The sequence below is a fragment of the Mastigoproctus giganteus genome, chromosome 1 (genome assembly GCF_048544385.1).
Source record: "Mastigoproctus giganteus isolate SK-2022 chromosome 1, ASM4854438v1, whole genome shotgun sequence".
Taxonomy (NCBI): domain Eukaryota; kingdom Metazoa; phylum Arthropoda; class Arachnida; order Uropygi; family Thelyphonidae; genus Mastigoproctus; species Mastigoproctus giganteus.
The window spans coordinates 67,035,042-67,057,182 of record NC_143575.1 but is presented as its reverse complement, the minus strand read 5'-3'; the positions used below and the strand labels follow the sequence as shown (position 1 = coordinate 67,057,182).

Here is a 22,141-nt window from a genome sequence, read left to right as displayed (position 1 = left end):
TGTTTTACATTTATTTTTAAAACATCCTAGTATTTGTGACTTTCCAATAATAAAAGGTCTTTTTTTTTTTTTTTTTTTTTTGTCTGTTTCAGTCTTGTTTTCCAGAATTTAAAAGGTGTCAGATTATAAAAAATCTCTACTTCATCTATATTATAAATACTATCATTGCAGGAGTGTTTTTCCACCTTTTTTTTTTTTTTTTTTTTTTTTTTTACATAAATAGAGGAACCTTTGCAGTTTTAACTATGGTGCAATAGTGCTTCATCCACATCACTTTTTTCACATTTCTTTAATTTGTTGAATTCTTGAAAATTCTTTTCTAATGTAGGTAAATTTGTTTCTTCATTTTTCCATAAACTGGAAACTGTAATTGACTGAAGTTTTTTCACCTCCCCCCCCCTTCTTGAATAGTATCAATTTAATGATCCAAAGAGGTTCAAGAGACAGAATTCAAAACGGTGTCCTTTTGAATTCACCCTTTTTTGCATTTTTTTTTTTTTCTTCTTGAATGGTGAAACACTTCAAGTAAGTAGTCCATAGAGCTTGACAACTAAGCACATTAGTGGGAGACCTGATTGAGGTCTATAAAGCTCTGAAAGAGAGGATAGTAAAAAATGAATGAGGGCAAAATTTTTACTGTTATAAATGATTCCAGAACTAGGTGCTATAAATTTAACTTGGGGAGAATGAGGTTTAGACTGGATAATAGGACCTTTAGTATTGCCCACCTGTGTAGTTATCTTCTGCTCAAGAACATTTATCATTTTGAATTCTAATCAATTTGCATTGTTTTGTTGCAAAGATAAGATGTGGTTTTTATACCTTACACTAAAAACTTTTTATACTAAAAGTATAAAAAAGTTTTTAGTGTTGAGGATAAAATGAAAGTTATTAGAGAAATAGAAAACGGGAACAAATGTATTGTTACTTTGTAATTTAACTTATCAACTTCAACAGTTTCCAAAACTTGGAATTCAAATAAAAAAATTAAAGATAATTTGAAAGGTATTGAAAATGAAACTGCATTGCACAAACCTGAACATTCTGATGTTGAGACTTTTTTTAAAGTGCTTTAAACAGCAAGGTTTAAAATATACAGGTAAATGGTCCACTTTTAATTGTTAAAGCCAAACTATTAGAGACAGAACTTTGTTCAGTTGATCCAAATATTGATTTAAGTTGTGCCACAACATATGTTTTGGAAAAGTTTATAGGTGAGGCAAAAGACTTGAATAATACAACTGTTCTAGAGTGATTGAATTCAGAATGGCCCCAAGTGCACAAAGGATACATAGACAAAGACATTTTTAATATGGATGAAACGACTCTTTTTTTAAAATTAACTCCTGACAGAACATTAGTGTTCACAGGTGCTGTGAACTATCAAAAGATCGTATCACAGTCTTTGTTTGCAGTAATTTTAATGGAACAGAAAGGAAAGAAATAATTGTCATAGGAAAATCTAAAAATCTGTGCTGCTCCAAAAACATTAAAAAGTTACCTGTTCAATATTGCTAAAATAAAAAAGTTCGAATGACATCAACCTCGTTTGAATCTGATCTGCTTCATTAGGATAATGAATTATGGCGATATGATCAAAAATTTCTACTTCTTTCGGACAGCTGCATGACACAAAGTTAATGAAAGCAAGGTTAAAAAAACATGGAACTTGGTTATATCTTCCAGTAAACATAAGTGTTTTGTAATCAGTAGAACAAGGGGTTATATCACATGCTTCTTGATTAGACTGGGGTTCGAGCCCGTAACCACCAAATACGGAGAATGCAGAAAGGTCAGGGAATGACCACCGCATATCCCCGGAGCAATATGGCCTTAGTTGCTAATGCTCCTAAAAAAAAGGGGGGGGGGCTATATGAAATGTCAGATTTCATTTTTGAAAATTGATTTTGCTTAAAATTATTGCTCGTCTTGAAAGAGAAAAATGCTGCACAGTATTACTGGAAAAAGGTGTGAAATAGAATATCTGAGACCATCTTCAATGTTTTCATTGTGCAGGATTTAGTACAGAAACTCTTAGGACTGATTCTGTTGAAACTGGTACTAATGATATAGATTTTTATAAAGTAAAATAAAGATTTTATAAAGTACTAATAAAGATTTTTGCAAAACAAATCAGTTATGATTTATACACTTGTGCTATTGTTGATCATAACTAATCACATCACAAATTTTAACAGGTGATGGCATTGTTTACAAAGTGAAGTATCAAGTAGGTAACCATGATGAAGAATGAATGCAAGATGTTGGATGAAGACTAAGTTGAAGATATAGAACTGAAGGTTTCAACTATTAGTGAAATACTTGAAGCAGCCAAGCTTTTGGATCACTTTTATAAAAAAAACACGAAGGCTAATCATATTATTTCAGAATTGCAAAAATTGAACATGATTCAGAAAATGCCTCTGGTTGGGAAACAAAAAAAAAAAAAAAGATTAGATTACATAATCAGTGTTATTAAATGTGCCATATACTGTACATATATAAATTTTGGTTTAATGTATACATGAACACAATGTATGCAATGCCCATGAAAACGAAGCAGTATTTAGTATAACTGGAGTTATGTGTGATATGTATGCATTTTATATCAGTTAATTTAATTTTACTATTAAATTTGTACTAACATCGATGTAATTTTAAAAATGTTAACCTTGTTTATAGCATCACTGGGTTATAATATAATGTTAAGAAAACTGCACTCTCCTAATTGATGCTATAACTGAGTTTCACTTTACACAAATTAATATCTTTTAATCTGTGGTAGATTACCTCACTTTGTACAAGATGTAATGTCAACAGTTCCATATGTTAAAAAATATTTACAATAAAGAATGGTAAGTAATTGGCATAAGGACATACAAATTAGCTCTATGGCAATAAATGTCACCCGGCTTGGCAAACCCGGGGTCCTGAGCTGGATATCATCATTCTTCTCTTTCTTGGTGATTCCCTTTTGAGACTCTCTTTCTCAGGGTATCTCGGGAATTTTTTTTTTTTTTTTTTGACTGGTGCAGCATAAGCCTCAGGCTTCCTTGCACCATATAACTAATAATAATAATAATAATAAACACAAAACCTTTATTGAATCAAAATGAAAAATGGTCAGTCCATAAACTTATTTGTAAATGACATTGCCCCTCGATTTTTTTTTATCCTTAAGTTTCGTTTATTTAAACTTTATTTATCGAAAAAATTTTTTTGAAAACTAGAACAGTACAAAAAAAAAGACAACCTCATCCACCATCATCTTTTCCAAGAGATGACTGCATTTTTGACTTTAACTGATATCGGAGTGATAGCTGAATGCTATGCAAGCTCAAACATGAGTTCTGTGCTGTCAGCACCCCACTCTGCACACACCAAGTTGTTTATGCATATTTCTTTTTACCACTTTTTGGTATGTTCAGTATGTTTTTAGTCTGGTGTGTGCAGGAGAGGACAGAAACATATGTGTGTAGGGATGAACCAAGGTAGGAGAAACACTGACAAGGGTCAACCTACGAGGGATGGGCTGTATCTGAGGGCGATACCCAATGCAACTGACATAATTAACATTTGACCAAGGGTGGATTTCGAGTCTAGAGCTATTTACCGGAATAGGGATTAGGCAGCCACAAGCCAGAGCCCAAATATATTTACTTATTTAAGGATACACATTGTAGAATAGTTTAGGGCTAAAGCCTCAGGTTACGTAGGGAGTTAACTAATGTACAAGTTAGTGCAATTGCATCATTTCTGCACGTAGCCAACTACTTAAGTAGTTATAAATGCCATGATATTGCACTACCTCGAATAAGTAACGCTTCACTATAGAAGACTATTGTTACTTATTCTCAGCAGATACCATTACTCATACAGCATTATTTCGGAGCTTATTGGCTCCTGATCAGTAGTGGGTGGGTAGGTACTCTGATGTTGCAATGATGACAACCCGGTTGCGAAGTATAACTCCACAATATGAGAAATGCCTGATGGTGTGGAGTAATTTAGATTACAGAATAGTTTAGGGCTAAAGCCTGAGGTTACATAGGGAGTTAACTAATGTACAAGTTAGTGCAATTGTATCATTTCTGTACATAGCCAACTGCTATAGGGTACCTGCCCACCCACTGATGAGGAGCCAATAAGCTCCAAAATGGTGCCATATGGGTGATGGTATCTGCTGAGAATGAGTAACAATAGTCTTCTCCTGTGGTGAAGCATTACTTATTCAAGGTAGTGCAATATCATGGCAACTCGTTGTGAAGGTATTCACAATATGAGATATGCTTAATGATGCCAATTTATAACTACTTAAGTAGTTGGCTACATACAGAAATGACACAATTGCACTAACTTGTACGTTAGTTAACTACCTACGTAACCTGAGGCTTTAGCCCTAAACTATTCTGTAATCTAAATTACTCCACACCATCAGACATCTTTCATATTGTGGAGCTATACTTTGCAACTGGGTTGTCATCATTGCAACACAGGGTACCTGCCCACCCACTGATAAGGAGCCAATAAGCTCCAAAACGTTGCTGTATGGGTGATGGTATCTGCTGAGAATAAGTAACAATAGTCTTCTCCTATGGTGAAGCGTTACTTATTCGAGGTAGTGCAATATTATGGCAATCGTTGTGAAGGTATTCACAATATGAGATATGCTTAATGATGCCAATTTATAACTACTTAAGTAGTTGGCTATGTACAGAAATGATGCAATTGCACTAACTTGTACATTAGTGATACACATTGTGTAATGAACTGGATGCCATAATTATAATAGAGGCAAAAATAATACAATAATAACAAATAATTTCTCGATTTTTCTCATGGGGGTTGAACCCCATACCATCCCCCTCTGTCCATACCTCTGTCCAACATAGTTAGTTAGAAGATGATCACACAATGTTCGAAAACAAGCCAGCATGGTGCCAGGAACATTTTAGTAAATTTGATTTAGTTTCTTTTTGGGAAGTTTTATTTCAAATTATGTCAAAAGCACTGCTTTGATATTCCTAGAATCCAGCTAAAAATTATTTCGAGTTATAAATTATAGAGATTTTCAAATTACACTTAGTCTTCTTTTGGCATTATAACCCAGGGTGAGTCTTAGCCTTCTCAACGAACCAGTAAGCCCTTTCAGAAGTCAGACTTCTCCAACTTCTTATTCTCATGATCTTTAAGTCCTCTTCTATGTCCCCCATCCATCTTTTCCACGGTCTTCCTCTCGCCCTCCTACCGGTAGGTTTCCATTTCATTATACTCTGTTGTTCTGCCATCTTCTATTCTCTTATTATGTCCCAACCAGGCAAGTCTCTGGCTCTTCACAAATCTGATGATGTCCACATCCTGAATAAGATGGTCAAGTTGATGGTTCATTCTGACCTTCCAGGATCCATCGTCTTGTACAGGGCCCAAAACTTTTTGTAAAATTCTACACTTGAACCCTCTCAACAACTGCTCATCTTTACTCGTTAATGTCCAAGCTTCACAACTGTATGACACAACTGGTCTAATGAGACTTTTGTATATTCTTAATTTTAAATGTCTGTTCAATACTTTGGACTTCATTAGTTTTTCGTGTGCATAGAAACACCTGTTTCCACTCAGTATATAGGACTTAATTTCATTAGTAATAGAGTTGGACCGGTTTGTCTTCAAACCTAGATAGGTGAAATTCTGAACATTCTCAAATGAGAAGCTGCTAGTTCTTAAATTTTCCATGTTATCTGCCAGTCTCCGGACTTCTATGTATTTTGTCTTCACTTCATTTATGGTGGCTTTGCCACTGGCATTGTATCATTGTGAGGAACCAGCCTTAGAGCAGAAGGTATATTGGCATACTCTTTATGCTTGTATTTTCCAGAAAAACTAGAAATATTAGTCCAGCAAAAGTATAAGTTGTTTGTGGTCTCAAGTTCTCGCCATATCACCGGAACAGCAAAAAGCATCAATTTATGACTACCTCAAAGGCAGCCTGTTAATATCCTTGAACATGAGCTACAGGAACCCATGCTTTATTTTGATCTCCAACCTTACATCCAAAATAGAGTCATAGGCTTTTCTGACAAGATGTGACAAGGGCTTCCACTGTGATTTTAATACCACTTCTCCAAAAATATAGCAAAAACTATCAGGCTTATTTGGACAAGAATGCAGCGTATTTCATGTATGGTTTAGGTACGTGCACATAAGAACACAATTAAGAAATCAGAGATTTGTTTCTAATTTAAAACACAGTTCACGATTTACACTAATGTGCACAACACTGTTCACTTTGTTCACCGCTTGCTTTCTGAAACACATACACTTTTTGAAATACGAAAGTGCTTGCTTGGTGTAGAACCCACGTGTATACATATACTGGTAGAGAAGCTTCTAGAAGGCTCACAATGTTTCTAGAGAACTCTGTCAAAAGATTTAGAACCTTCCAGAAACATTCTGATCTTTCCTCTGTCTTAGAACAATACCTTAGAACGTTCTGGAACATTCTGAAATGTTGTAGAAAGCTCCTGAATGCTCTAGTAATCGTTGGAATATTTTAGAAAAAAAATTTTAAAGTAAATAGATAAAATCAGAAAAGATGATTAAACCAACTACAGGTTTTGGTTTTCAGTCATTAACCTACAATATATGAAAACTGAGAGTGATGAGAACTTTTTAAGCACATTTCTGAGTTTTTGAACATATTTCCTACGAGACTCTGTCAAAATTATTTCAAGGAGGAAATTGATGCTGACCAGTGTTATCGAAATACATTTGTATGAAATTGGCTTCTTTTTTACCAGGGAGAAGTGATATAAAATATGTTCCACTGTTTGAACCAAAAAGAGTTCTTCCACCTTTTGCATATAAAGCTTGGATTAATGAAGGACTTTGTTAAGGCCTGGATAAAGAAGGAAGTGGATTCTGCTGTCTAAGGGAAGTGTTTCCAAATTTAACAGATGCTGAACTGATAGAAATAATTTTCACTTGGGTACAAATAAAGAAATTCCTCAACGATGGTGTAATTGAAACAAAACTGCATGATATAGAACTAGCAGCTTGGCAATTGTTTCAAATATTTTGCATGGATTTCTTTCAAGAAGGAAAGAAGATAATTATGAATCACTGCCATCAACTTTTCTGCAATGTTATAAAGATGTGGGCGTCCGAATGTCCTTTAAAATTCATTCCCATCTCAGATTTTTACCTCAGAATTTGAGGGATGTAAGTGATAAACAAAGGGAAGGCTTTCATCAGGACATATCCACGATGTAAAAGTGTTACCAAGGTTACTGGGATACTGCCATGATGGGAGATTACCACTGGTTTCTTAAGAAGGAAGAAAGATAGTTCACAACAGCATTGTGAGTCAACACTGAGTCTATCAAGGCATCCCATTTGCATAGTTCCAATGTATTAATGCTCATGGAAGACTATTTCTTCAGCAAAGGGTAGACCGTTTTCAGACCTGTTTGATTGGATTTTTCAGATGGAAATATATTTACAGCAGTGTATATAAATTTAATTATTTATGTATTGTGTGTACAAATCGATATATTTATGATGTATATAAATTAAATTATGTACAGTGTGTGTAATAGCCTACACACTGTACTACAACAATAATCCCACTCAGTGACAACATAGTGACACGATGCTATGTTTTAAATAAGCATTATTGAAAATTTACTTGGTTTGATGCCATAATTTAGCACCTTGAGTAAAAACTTCCAAGACATTGCAATTTGAAAAACTAGTTGCTATGTTAAAAATGCAGAGAAGCTTGTTGGTCATTGATCATTTCTATAATTTTTACTCATGCTGTATGCAAAACTTTTCACATGATTTTGTATATATGAAGTTTTACCTGATCGAATATTTATGAATTTGGTATTGTCTTACCTGGTTTGAAAATGGCAGAAGGTTATCAAATTGTAGCAGGGTGCTTAATGATTTTGTAATAACTGAGAGCAAAGTGGAGGAGAAATTGCTGAAGTTAAACATAAGAAAGGCACCTGGGGTGGATGGGATCTATCCAGTTATATTAAAGGAGGCGGCACAGCAACTAAGCAAACCCTTAGCCATAATTATGAGAGCATCCTTGGATTTAGGGGAGGTCCCCACAGACTGGAGATGTGCAAATGTATCCCCAGTTCACAAAGGGGGATCGAAGGGTGACACAAGGCGGCACAGCAACTAAGCAAACCCTTAGCCATAATTATGAGAGCATCCTTGGATTTAGGGGAGGTCCCCACAGACTGGAGATGTGCAAATGTATCCCCAATTCACAAAGGGGGATCGAAGGGTGACACGAGTAATTACAGACCAGTTAGTTTAACTTCTGTTCCAGGTAAAATAATGGAGTCACTAGTTAAAGATGCATTGCAGGATCATCTAGACAAGACTGCAGCAATAATTCAGACACAGCATGGGTTTGTTAAGGGAAAGTCTTGTCTGACAAATTTGATAGGATATTATGATGTGGTTACAAAGGAACTGGATGCAAAAAATAATTTTTATATCATATATTTGGATTTCAGGAAAGCTTTTGACACTGTTGCGCATGGAAGACTATTGTACGAATTGGAGCAGAATGGTATTAAGGGTAAGTTGCTACAATGGATAAAAGGATGGTTGAGTGGGAGAAGACAGAGGGTGGTAATTAATGGGTGCTGCTCTTGGACTAATGTTATTAGCGGAGTCCCACAGGGTTCGGTGTTGGGTCCTCTGTTGTTTTCATCAATATATTTATCAATGATATTGATGAAGGTATATCAGGCTTAGTGTCGAAGTTTGCAGATGATACAAAGGTTGGCAGGGTTGTTAATGACAGTAATGGCAGTGTGCTACTGCAACAGGATCTAGATAATTTGGGCAGATGGGCTAAGAAGTGGCAACTGAAGTTTAACCTTGACAAATGCAAAGTACTGCATATGGGTAGAAGTAACCCCAGAGAAACGTACCAACTGTGTGGTACTACACTTAAGGTGGTAGAAAATGAAAAAGACCTGGGAGTAATTGTGCAGTCAGATATGAAATTTTCTGAGCAATGCAGACAGGCTGCCAGGGCAGATCATGGGGTTTTGTCATAGATATATAGGAATTTTGCTAGCAGGGAAAAGGAAGTGATTGTCCCTCTTTATAAGGCAATGGTCTGACCATGCCTTGAGTACTGCGTACAGGTCTGGAGGCCTCATTTTAGGGAGGATGTAGATTTGCTTGAGCATGTACAGAGAAGGGCAACAAGATTGGTGAGGGGAATGAAGGGATCCTCTTACCAAGAGAGGCTTAAGTTCTGCAAATTGCAGCAGCTGGAGACTAAACACCTGCAAGGTGATCTGATTGAGGTGTATAAAGCCTTGAATGGGTTGAGTCAAGCTGAATGCTGAATTCTGATGGGATTCTTCCACTTGCTCAGATTACAAACCTAAGGGGGCATAAATTCAAATTGATGAAAGATTGTTGAATAGATGTGCAGAAATTTGCCTTTAGTGGTTAATTGCTGGAACAAACATCTGTCGTTGTGGAAGTTGACAGCTTAAATAAATTCAAGGAGGAACTGGACAGGCATTTGGAGGGAATGGTGTGTTTTTTTTTTTTTTTTTTGGCTGATGCTGCATAAGCTCATTCACTTGCTTTCTTACATCACATGCCACTACTACTACTTCATCTCTCCCATAAAAGCTAATGTTGACTCATGTTGCTATTGCAAAGTATATAAGAAGAAAAACTTTGAATGGCAAATATTTCTAAAGAAATATGTAGTAATATATGTTTGATTAAAGTATTTTAAAACAATTAATACAAATTTTAAGATAGCATATATACAAGGGTTGTTCAATAAAGAATGATCATAATTTTTTTTTTTTCACAACATACTTTTATTAATCATCCATATTTTGTTGGCCCTTTTCAGAGTAGTCTCCGTATAATGACATGCACTTACTCTAACATTGCAGCCATTCTTCAAAATCACAGTGGAAGACATTTTTTGACATGCGTTTGAGAATCGCCTCCAACCTCTGACAACTGAAAATTTTCCTGCGGGATATAAGGTTAGGGTTGTAGGGCAGATGAGCAACACATTTGACATTGACACTGGCTAAGTATTTGATGACAGTATCAGCAGTGTGAGATCTCACATGTGCAATTTTGTGTTTTCTTCTGTTTTCATTTTTTTTTTTTCTCTCCCCTGTTTAAAAATAGAAGGGCATGATATTCATTTCACATCAGTTAACATTCAATGAAACACATTTTCCATAATCTATTGTGACTTATTCCAATAGTGTGGAGTCCTATTACATGAAGCTTAGCTCTAAGTTTCCATTCATTCAGTGATTAACATGAAGTTTTCACCTGGATATTTCCTCTAGGGAAGAGATCCTGATTTATCCTTTTAACAAAGTTTAATAAACAAAGTTTACCTTTGTTTATCCCTTGATTTACAGTTCAGTAGAACTTCTGTTTCATTCTTATATTAAATGAGAGAAAAAAACCTTAAGTGACTTTACATTGGGGTAAAGGGTAATTGTTGGCATGATTCATTGTCTAAAGTTTCAGTTTGGTGCCCAACAAAAAATATTAGACAACTCAAAAAAAACAACTCAACTTAGTCTTACAAAGGATTACAAACGAAGTAAGTGTTTTTTTATTAGGTTTTTCCTATTCCAGTTTAGATAGTGTAGATATATTCACAGCAAAAATTCTACCAGTATTTTTTCGTATGTTAAAAGATATTGGAAAGCTTCAGAGGGGGGAAAAAACAAAAGTAAACAGTGATCATATTGATTTGTTTTGTTATTAAATTTTGTTAATTTTAAGATGAAGTTAACTTTCTTTACTTCATTGATTTTATTTGACTTTGCTTCATTTAATTTTATTTACCATTTAATTTTATTATATTTTTTATAATTAAATATTGTAAATATGTTTTGTTTTTTAACTTTCAATAAATTTTGGTTAATATGCTAATTTTTTTTTTTGTGAGGGTGTCCCACATGTTCTAAGCCAAGAAGAGAGTTACCTGCAGAATCACTTTTAGATTATTTCCCAATAACCTCCTTGTAACTGCATGTGCTTGGCCCAGTAGTGTTTAATTGCACAGAACCTTTTTCAAGGTCATTTCACTGTCTATATACAGCATCCACATCATTATTTTCAGTAACACAATAGGCACTTGCCCAATTTTGGTCTTTTTTTTTATGTTGGGAAACATGAATGCCAAAGGGGACTAGAACATATTAATAAGGAGAATGCTGAAGTAATTGGAATCTGCACTTGTCAAATGCAGTCACAATAATAGTCGATTTGTGACTTGGTACATTACCATGGTGAAAATGCATCCCTTTTGCCAATTTCCTATGTTTTTTTTTTTATTTCATCTCATAGTTGAAACAGAATATTATTATTATTAGCCACACAGTGCATGGAAGCCTGAGGCTTATGCTGCACCAGCCAAAAAAAATTTATGAGTTACCCAGAGAAAGAGAGAGAGAGAGAGAGAGAGAGAGAGAGAGAGAGGGGGGGGGAAAAACAAGAGTCAAAAGTAGAAGGGAATCACCAAGAAAGAGAAGATGATGATATCCAACTCAGGACCCTGGGTGTGCCAAGCCCATACTCACCTGATGTGAGCCCCTGGGGTAAATTGCAATAATTTGCACTATTATTAGAGGAAATTAACCAGCACCTCACATTAAGAATTGCAAAAGATGATTCCATGCCTTTCCCAACTGAAAAAAAATGAAATTAGCCTGCTCTGTTGATGTGTTGGGGAAGATGTGTTTCTGCTGTTTAGACTGCTTTTTAGTTTCATCCATTGCCAATGAATTAAACAACATAGGAATTTCTATGGATCTATCATAAGCAGGTATAGATTCAGTTTTTTTCTTGATACATTGTTTCATATTCCAACAGTTTCATAGATTATCAACTAACAGTCGCTTGTGATGATTTCATGAACATTGGTGATGATTTTTGACACTGGAAGTCCTCCAGTTGAAGAAAGCCTTCAACTGATTCTCTTTCATGCTTGAATTCAGTTGCCTGCTTCTTAACAGTGGTATATGAAGGGGCAGTGTCCTCCCAGTCTATCTTTAATATTAACACAAATGCCTTATGGTTGAGGTCCTCTTCTAGGTACTTGATTATTGCTGTCACTTGCAATTTCTCAGTGCAGTAAAAAAAAATAAATAGATAAAATAATTAAGTAGAGAAGTGGTGTACTATTTCAATGAAAGTATTGAAATAGATTGAAAAATGATACATTATGTTCTGAATTTCTGTTGATGTACTGCTGGGGTCTATGTTGTTCCTCCTATGACAGTGACAGAGCTTGGATTTAGGCTCTTTAATGACTACTTTGTCCATGAGTCAACCTAACATAGCACTAATGTCATTCTTAATTGAATAGTGTCATCCAAGAATGTATTATTCATTAAAAACATGAAGGCAGTGTTGTTGACCTATTTAGTTTCATCACCAGACAATAGGCAGCCTCATTAAGCAACCTCATGCTGAGCAGTGAATAAGTGTATTAAATTTAAATGAACAGAGAAGTAGTGGGTGGTCAGAAGAAAAACTTCCAATTGAAAATGTAACTTTCATTATTTGATAAAACCCTTATTGATAGGCAACATTGCCCAATGCATTAATCAAGTAAAGAAATAGGGTACTATTTCAACAGAGGTATTATTTTTAATGAATAATAAATTCATCTACTGGGTGATATTATTTGATTAAAAACAATATTATTTACTTTAGGTTGACTTGTGGGTAACATAGTTGTTTCTAAAGAGCCTAAGTCCAAGCTCTACCACTGTCAGAGGTGGGGTGCAGCATGGTTCCCTGACAGTATAAAAAGAAATTCATAATTCAGTATGAGCATTATTTCTCAAACTATAAAAAGAATTGACTATCATATAATATTAATTTCATGAATATATATATATTCATGAAATTAATATCATATAATATTCAAACATTCCTTCCTATTTAAGCTTGGAACTTATGGAACACTCCTTGTATACAGATAAAAAAAAAAAGTTAATTCTTATTTTTTTTGTTTAGATTCATTATAGTGATGACTTACTCTGAAGCATACATTGTAAGAGTATATTAACACCCTTTTTTTTGTTATAAATTAATGAAATAACTTCTATGATTAATGAAATAACTTCTATGCTATATAAATTAATGAAATAACTTCTATGCTATCATGTATCTTATCAGTAACCAATTATTATCAGTTGTGTACACAGCTAAAGGCAAACTAAATTTGCTACAGGATGCATCAGTTTCATATTTCTAAGCAAGTTACCCAGCTCCAGGTATTTTTCTGCTCAAGGCACACCTGAATTTTGCTACCTCTTTAAAGCACCATTTGCTATAATTCCTCCCTATAGTTGCTTCTCTCTTTTGGGGTATTTGTATCAAGTAACCTCAAGGGATATTTTCATATAGTTTTATTTATTTCACACTTTTTTGCTGCCCCTAAAATTTTGCTACCCAAGGCTAATACTTCACTGGCTAGCCCCACAAGCTTGCTCTGAAGTAGTAACTACAGGTTGCTTGGTTTTGCACTTAAAATAAACAACAATGCTCCATGAGGAAAAGAACATTGCTATTTTTTTGTAATGTGTGCTATTGCTCATTTTACAGAGCAAATCTTCATCATCGGGTAACTAAACTCTTTTTGCAGATAGGGGTCAGTACTTGAAAACAAAAGTATGTCAACTTGAGAAAATCGTGATTGTGGTTTTTACAGCCCCATCTGAATGTTTTATGGTCACAAAAAGTGATGATATGATAACATAAGCTGCTACATGTATGAGATGCATCAGAAAGTTCGAGGACTGATTTTATACCTTAAATTACAGTGTCATAGAGAATTGCAACTTGATTCAACATGCTTTTAACTTATCTCATCACAGTAATACATAAATCACCTGTTTGTCTGCAATTATTTGGAATTAGCCACATGTTAAATAGAAAATATTTTGTGTTTTGTCATATGATTTTGCAAAGCAACAGATTTGCATCAAATTTTGTTTCAAATTAGAAGAAAGTGCAGAAACCCACATAATGTTAAAAACAGCTTTTGAAGATGATGCTGTGTGTTGTTCAAAGACTTTTCAGTGATTTTCAAAATTTAAAGAGGGCTACTTGTATATTGAACATAATCCTTAAACTTCAAAGGTCAGTTTAACCACTCATATTCTAATCAGGAGTGATAGACATACAACTCATAAATAAAGTAAATGTATTGTCTGTCCAAAAAACAGTAACAAAGGTTTATTGAAAACTGAAAATGGGGGAATACAGGCAAAATACAATGAAATAAAATAAATATTCAACTCTCCATGAAATTGCTAGTGAAATTGGTACTTCTTATAGGACATGTAAATTAATTTTGACACAAGGTTTGGGGATGTGACACTTTGCAGCCAAGTTTGTATCTCATATCCTCACTGATGATCACAGAGAGCAGCAAGGTCTTGCATGTTAAGATCTTTTTCAATGTTCTGTTGTTGACTCTCATTTTTTTTTCTTCCATCATTACTGGTGACAAATGGTGTATGGTTATGAACAGTATATCCAATCCTCTCGGTGAAAAACTCTGTCTTTTCCAAAAACAAAAAAGTAAGCCCATCTCAATCAAACATATGACCATGCTTATTGTATTTTTTGACTCGCAGTCCATTGTTCATTGTGATCATGTGCCTTATGGTCAAACAGTAAACCATAAATACTACAAAACAGTTCTGTGGCAATTGTGTGATACTTTTAAGAAAAAGGTGAGCTTCCAGGTATTGGCACTTGCATTATGACAGTGCCCCCACACACACTTGGTGCTTTCATTCAAGGATTTCTTGCAAAACACTCCATCACTGTGATCCACCATATTCACTGGATTTAGCTCCAACTAAATATATTTTTGGACATTCCTAGAGTTCAAGATCAACTAAATCAGGAGCACCAAATATAACCAGGGTGTCAATTGTCGACTATCAACAAAAAACATGGAAACTATTGCCACTCTTCATATGGCCATTTCTGACATTATTAGATCCTTATCAGTGAGGAGATAAGGGCGAAGCAAAAAGACCAAATCAACAGATGGCGCCTCCGTAGCCAGGTGGGAAGGAGCAGCAGTGCGTAGCACACGCTTCTTGATTAGACCGGGGTTCGAGCCCGTCACTGCCAAATACAGAGCATGCGGAAAGGTCAGGGAATGACCACCGCACCAGAGCAATATGGCCTTAGTTGCTAATGCTCCTAAAAACCAAATAACAACAACAAATCAACAGATATTCTTACACCTCTTATACTCTGGGCTCAACCATTTCATTAAGGGAATTAATGATTATGGCATTATGGGAAAGTTACTGCTATGGACAAAGGGATGGTTGAGTATATAAGTATATATAAATCTAAAGAAAACAAAGGTGTTATTTAAAAAACTTAATCACAGTGTGTGGGGGCACTGTCATGCAAGTGCCAATACCTGGAAGCTCACCTTTCTCTGAAAAGTATCACACAATTGCCACAGAACTGTTTTGTAGTATTTATGGTTCACTGTTTGACCATACGGTACATAATTACAATGAGCAATGTTCTGTGAGTCAAAAAATACAATAAGCATGGTCTTATGTTTGATTGATGAATGGAGGCACCTGGAATGTTAGTTCGGCTCTGCCATATTTTGCTGTTGTGAAAGAGAACAACATGCCTGTAGGTAGAAAAACAAAAGTAAACATGAAAGAAACTCCATTTCAGGTTAAATTAGGAATTCAATTTGAAGGAAAGTTTGTTTAGAGTTAGATTTTCTTTAAATATAGAACCATAGGAAATAGATAACCTGAAATAGTTAACCACTCAACTATTTGCAAGAAAAGGAATTATACAGAAAATTATACAACCTTAAACAAATAATTATATAAACTGTTTGCAATAAAAGAAATTATACAGAAATTATACAAAATTATGCAGATACAAAATATACAAAAGAATTTATTACATATTGAAAGAGAAAAAAAGGGGGGGAATTACACAATTAAAGTTAACAAATGTTAACTTTAATTGCTCCAGTCCAGCAATTAATGTCCAGTCAGTTCAAGACATGAACAGGTATTCAGCACAATAAATTTTACAAGATAATGACATAAATAATGTTATTATCCATGAGATTTCATAACATTCAAGTTGTGATTAGAATCAAATAAGAAATTAAGATGGTAAAGAGCATACTTTACCACAAAATCTAAAGAAAACAAAGGTGTTATTTAAATATAAACTTAATCACTATTTACAAAATATGTACATGTTAACAAAATGTCAAATTTCACTGTAAAAAAAATAGAGCAAACAGTTCAGTTAGTTGAATGTTACAATTTGTGCTACTGGCAACAATAACTTTTTGGATACATTTCTTAAAATTAAGAATTAAACAAATTTAAGGGAGAAGCTTGGTGAAGTTCAGAAAAATTTGGGAATTATGAATGAATTTAAGTTACGTATAGGTATAGATCGATAAATACAAAATAGGTTTATAATTCAGATAACAACTGTCATCTTTTAAGAAAGAAAGAGTGTGAGAAATTCTGAAAGGACTAAAAGAAAGTAGGAGAGGAAATTAAGACATAATATAAGTCTAAAGGTAGTGAACCAGATAGAACTTGTGGGGCAGAGGTAGAGACAGTTCTACATGCCCTAATTAGTACCAGAAGGAAACTGCACTGGATCAAACCAACTTGGACCGAACTGTAAGCAATTTAGCGCATCTAAACCAGGCTGCAGCAGCAGCATAAGTGGTAATTGGTAAAACAACAGCTTTATATGGTGTATACAAAATCTTATGGTTCAGACCCCAGTCCTGCCAGGAAATGTGAACAATTTGAAAGACAAATTTTCTCACTTTGTCAGACATATGATTCAGATGGGAGAAGAAAGGTAAGGCTATTCAGATGGGGAAAAAAGGTAACTGATTATCAAGCAGTAATCCAAGAATTTTGTGGTTAGTTACAAAAGGGAGAGATTTACCATTAATTTTTATGAGAGGAGAAGTTGGCAAAAGGGTGCCTTTGAAGACCATCATACAAGTTTTACTGTGAGAAATAGTAAGTTTAAGTGTTGACCAATCAGAAAGTTGTTGAAGAACAGAATTAACATTTTCTTCTAAAGAATGGCGAGAATTTCCATAAAAAAGAAGAGCTAAATCATCCGCACATGCAACTGATGAATAATTTGGGGAAACCTTTAGCAGCCATTAGTTGAGAACAAGATTCCAAAACTAGGGTCCAAGAATAGACCCTTGCAGACATCCACATAAGACTTTCCAAGAAACTATGTGAAAATTTGATGAGAGAGTGTGCCGTCAAAGACGTTCGAGGGCACTCTCCCACCAAAGAGAGTCAAAGGCGCCCTCGAAGTCGATAAAAATTTCCAGGACATATTTAGAAGACAATTCATTAATGAAATTCAGAAGAGTAACAAGGACATCTTCAGCACCAACTCCAGAACAAAAACCATAATGATTACTAGAATAGCTGTCTGTCTGTATCCTGAAGCAATGCCAGGCTCTTCTATATGAGATCAAACATTCTAGGATCTTACCAAAATTACATAACAGAGCGATAGGTCTGTAAGACCAAGGAAGATTAGGAGACTTGCCAGGTTTCGACAGAATTCTTAAGATGGCAGATTTCCAGGAATTTGGGAAAACAGATCATTGTAGACATTTATTATATAAATTTAGAAGAACATTTGGACAACAGCAGTGAAGTTTTATCAAGAACTCCCCTTCAATAAGATCTTTGCCAGGACACTGATTAGTTTTAATCCTGGTGATGGTAGAAGATAATCCAAATAGGAGGTAAAAGGCACAGCAACCGATGAAGTAAAGGAATTAAGATTAAGTGAGGAGGATTAAGTGAAGTAAGATTAAGGGATGGTTGAGTGGGAGAAGACAGAGAGAGAGAGAGAGTGGTTATCAATGGACACTGCTCTTCGTGGACTAATGTTGTTAGTGCAGTCCCACAGGGTTTGGTGCTGGACCAACTGTTGTTTTCTGTATTCATTAATAAAGTAGATGAGGGTGTATCACGCTAAATGGCTAAGTTTCCAGATGACACAAAGGTTCACAGGGTGGATAACAGTAGTGAAGGTATGGTGCTGCAATAAGATCTAGATCAAATTGGCAATTGAAGTTTACACAACAAATGCAATATGGATAGCAGTAATCTCCCAGAGTAACATATCAACTGTGTGGTATTACACTCAGGGTAGTGGAAAACGAAAAGGACCTCAGGATAATTGTGCAGTCTGATATGAAGTTCTCTGAGCAGTGCAGATAGGCTGCTAGGATGGCTCATGGGACTTTGTCAATGATATACAGCAATTTTTCTAATAGGAATAAGGAGATAATTATCACATTTTATATATAGAGTAATGGTCAGGCCACATCTTGAGTACTGCATACAGGTCTGGAAGCCTCAATTTCAGGATGTAGACCTGCTGAAACAGATACAGAGAAGGAAGAAAGGCTTCAGTTCTGCAAATTGCAGTGTCAGGAAACTAAGCACTGCATTATGATTTGATTGAGGTGTTTAAGGCTTTGAATGGCTTGAGTGTGAGGGGGCATAAATTCCAAATAAGGGAGGATGATTGCAGAATAGATGTGTGGAAGTTGCCTTCAGCCAATGGGTGGGTGATTGCTGGAACAAGCTTCCATCCATTGTTGTGGAAGTGGATAGCATAGCTTGAATAAATTAATGGAGTGAAATGGGTGTTTTTTTTTTTTTTTTTTGGTCGATGCTGTATAAGCTTACTTTCTTGCATCATTGGTACTAATACCAATACTAATTTCAACTCAGATGAATTGTAAATCATAAACTAAAATAAATACAAAGGACTGGAGCCCAAATGAACTGAACATAGGTGACTGAAAAACCAGAAAAAATCTGCATATCAAAGAAGACAATAAAAAAAAAAATTTTTTTAAATTGAATGTAAAAAAAGTGTAATGTCAAGATTGGGGTCCCTTGAGGATCAGTTCTTGGACCACTGTTCTTCCTCATTTTCATAAATGACGTAGACAAAGGGACAGAAGGCATGATGTCAATTAGCAAGCGATGTAAAGATTGGGAGAATCATTAATGATCAGTACCAAGCAAACTATCTAATTTGGACAAAGCCTAGAGATTGAGACCTGCAAAATTAGGAATACATAACAATGTTTTGAATTGTTGACTATTAATCAAAAATGTGGTAACTTATTGCCACTATACAGCCATTTCTGATAAGATTAGATCCTCATCAGTGAAACAGAAAGATCAAATGAACATTTTAATTAGCGAAGATGAATAATAATTTATTCATAATAATAGTAATAGAGTCAGTTGGTTTGTTTTATTGTCCTGTTTGATGTGTAGATTTCTTTAGTCACTCATATTTAATTCATTTGGGGGTTCCCTCCAAAACAGTTTATAATAAATATGTAGTTATTCTAATTTGTGATTTATAGTTAACCCAGAGTTGAAATGATTGTACCCAGAGTGTTTATAAAGAGGTGCAAGAATATCGATTCATTTTGTCTTTCTGCTTCACCTATTTTTTAACATTGAGGACCTAATAATACCAGAAACATCGAAATGAGGAGTAACAATAGGTTCCATATTTCGGGTTAATAGTTGCAGTTCATTACCTGGTTATTTGATGTTCTTGATCTCTAGATTTTATTTAAGATACATTTAGTTAGATATAATGTTTTAAAGACAACAGCACTTTGTGCATTTTCATTAGTTCCCCTATGATTTTTTTTCTTCCTTAAGCTTAAAGCCCCCTTGAAAAGTCACAGATTTGCAATGACCAAGGAAATTATTCAGAATGCAACACAGGAACTATTAGCAATTCCAAAAGAAGCTTATGAGGAATGCTTACATAAGGTGCAGAAGTATTGGAATTGGATGAATTAGTGTCAAGGAGACTACTTTGATGGAAATCCATACGAATAGACAATCTATTCATATCCAGTAAACATTTCCCAAATTTCAGTCCTCAAACCTTTTTATCGCACCTTGTATGTATACTTACACTGTCCAAACATTTTAATTTAATAAGTGATCACATGATAATTACACACTGGAAAGCAAAAATGTTTACTACATTTTTGCTACATTGTTAGCTACATCTCCTTTCTGTGAATACACTACTGACATAAATAGTGTTGGAACTGACAATTGTATGCATTGCAAATAAATAGCAACATACTTCACCTTAAGAAGACCACTGTTTATTTGAGGTGCAAAACCAAGGCAATTTGTAATGTCTTTTGCTTCATTCTTTTAGCTCACTTTGCTTTTAACTATATGCACAACTGAAGATTTCAATATCTCATCTACAGATAGTGTTTTATGGCTCTTGTATGTCCAAAGATTTTGCTCTAATTTTCTTTTTATGTACAATAATACTTCATATTAACTTATTTTTTATTGTAGATATCCAGTAGCATATTTGCATTTTGATGACACCACACTTGTTACTGCCAATATTCCAGATGATAAATTTCCTGAACCTGAAGATGGTGATATTATCGTTCATAAAAGGTAACATTTTAGAAAATACTGATTTTAAAAGGAGATTATAATAAGTTATTTGTCATGAAAAACTGATAGATAAATGATAAAGTGCTTAATTATCACATAACTAATGAGTTAATGTTTATTAAAAGAACTTTAAAATAAATATGCAGTAGAACACCGATTATCTGAACCGCCAATTATCTGAACCACTGCTGCTCCCCCCCCCAAATTACAGTATCTACTTTTAGTGTACTGGTTGTTATGCTGAAATATTACTCCTACCGTTTAATGTATTCATTTCCAGTTATTTATTTGAAGATATATGCAAGAGCATAGAGATAGTCTTAATTTGTCATTACAGGAATTAAAAATCAAATGTTGGCTTTAGCTACTGTGTGGACCCAGGACAGTCTCCCATGACCTTGATGCATCGTTGTTTGTCGTCTGTTGTGAGTGCGGGAGTATCGTGGGGGGTTAGCTTTCACTCAGTCTGCTGCGAGCCACTGCAGTGTGAGATTATTGTATTGTGGGCATTTTGTTTCTAATCACTCAATGTTTGAGTTTTTGTTCATGGCTATTTCAGAGTGCAGTACTGTGTCATTTTGCTTTTTAATTTTAATACTGCTGCCCCTTTGTGTTAATAATGGCATCTACAGGCAAAAGAAACCACAATGTTTTGTCAATAGAAGACAAGATAATTATTAATAGACTGTGAAAAGGTGAAATCGGTGTATGTCTTGCTAAGATTTTTAATATTAGTAAAGCAACCATATCTGACTTAAAGAGCAGAAAAAATGAAATTTTGAAGTTTGCTTCAAAGTTAGACAAGATGGCTCTAAAAAAAGGAAAACTATGAAAAAAGCTAGTGATGATAAATTATGCTGTTCTATATATGATTTCTACAAAAGAAAAGTCAAGGTGAACCTCTGCTATGCAAAAAAGCATTACAATTGAATCAAGATTTTAAAAATCCATCTGAATTTAAAGCCAGTACAGGATGGCTAAAAAATTTTAAATCTTGCCACGGTATAAGGGAACTTGAAATTCAAGGGGAAGCATTATCAGGTGATCTTCCAGGAGCAGAAGCTTTTAAAGAGGCTTTTCTAAAAATGGCATGAGGAAGAAGGTTTTTCCAAGGATCACATTTACAATGCAGATGAAACTGGTGTTAATTGGAAGTCACTCCCTCGTAAATCACTTGCAATGCAACGCGAGATGGCTACTCCTGGTTTCAAAGCTAACAAACAGCGTGTTACAGTTAAGGTGTGTGTGTGCAGATGCAAGCAGACAGCATGTTTTAGCATTGTTGGTGATTGAGGAATCCAAGATGCTTTAAAGGTGTAATATGCCTACCAATACAATATAAAGCACAGAAAAATGCTTGGATGAATTCCAACACTTATTTGGATTGGTTTAGCCAAGATTTTATTCCAAGTGTGAAGTGGCATCGAGAAAATGAGAGTAAAGCTGGTAAAGTTTTGCTTATTATCAATAATGCTCCATTCCACCCTCCTCTTGAAAAAGTGAATTCAATTGACAAGAACTTCATTTTCCGGTTTTTACTGCCAAAT

General features: G+C 34.8%; 2 protein-coding genes across 2 annotated transcripts in view; one reads left to right on the top strand and one right to left on the bottom strand.

Annotated features, from left to right (window-relative positions):
* Positions 1-22,141, top strand: part of LOC150090870 (F-box/WD repeat-containing protein 8-like) — a 313,991-nt gene that overhangs the window by 284,926 nt on the left and 6,924 nt on the right. Inside the window, exon 10 of the mRNA XM_090380425.1 lies at positions 20,487-20,594. Within this exon, the coding sequence (XP_090236551.1) occupies positions 20,487-20,594 (108 nt within the window). The remainder of the gene's footprint in view (positions 1-20,486; positions 20,595-22,141) is intronic.
* mRpL9 (mitochondrial ribosomal protein L9) overlaps positions 15,648-22,141 on the bottom strand; it is a 173,216-nt gene continuing 166,722 nt past the window's right edge. The window contains exon 9 of the mRNA XM_090380433.1: positions 15,648-15,721. The gene's annotated coding sequence lies outside the window, so the exon portion shown is untranslated. The remainder of the gene's footprint in view (positions 15,722-22,141) is intronic.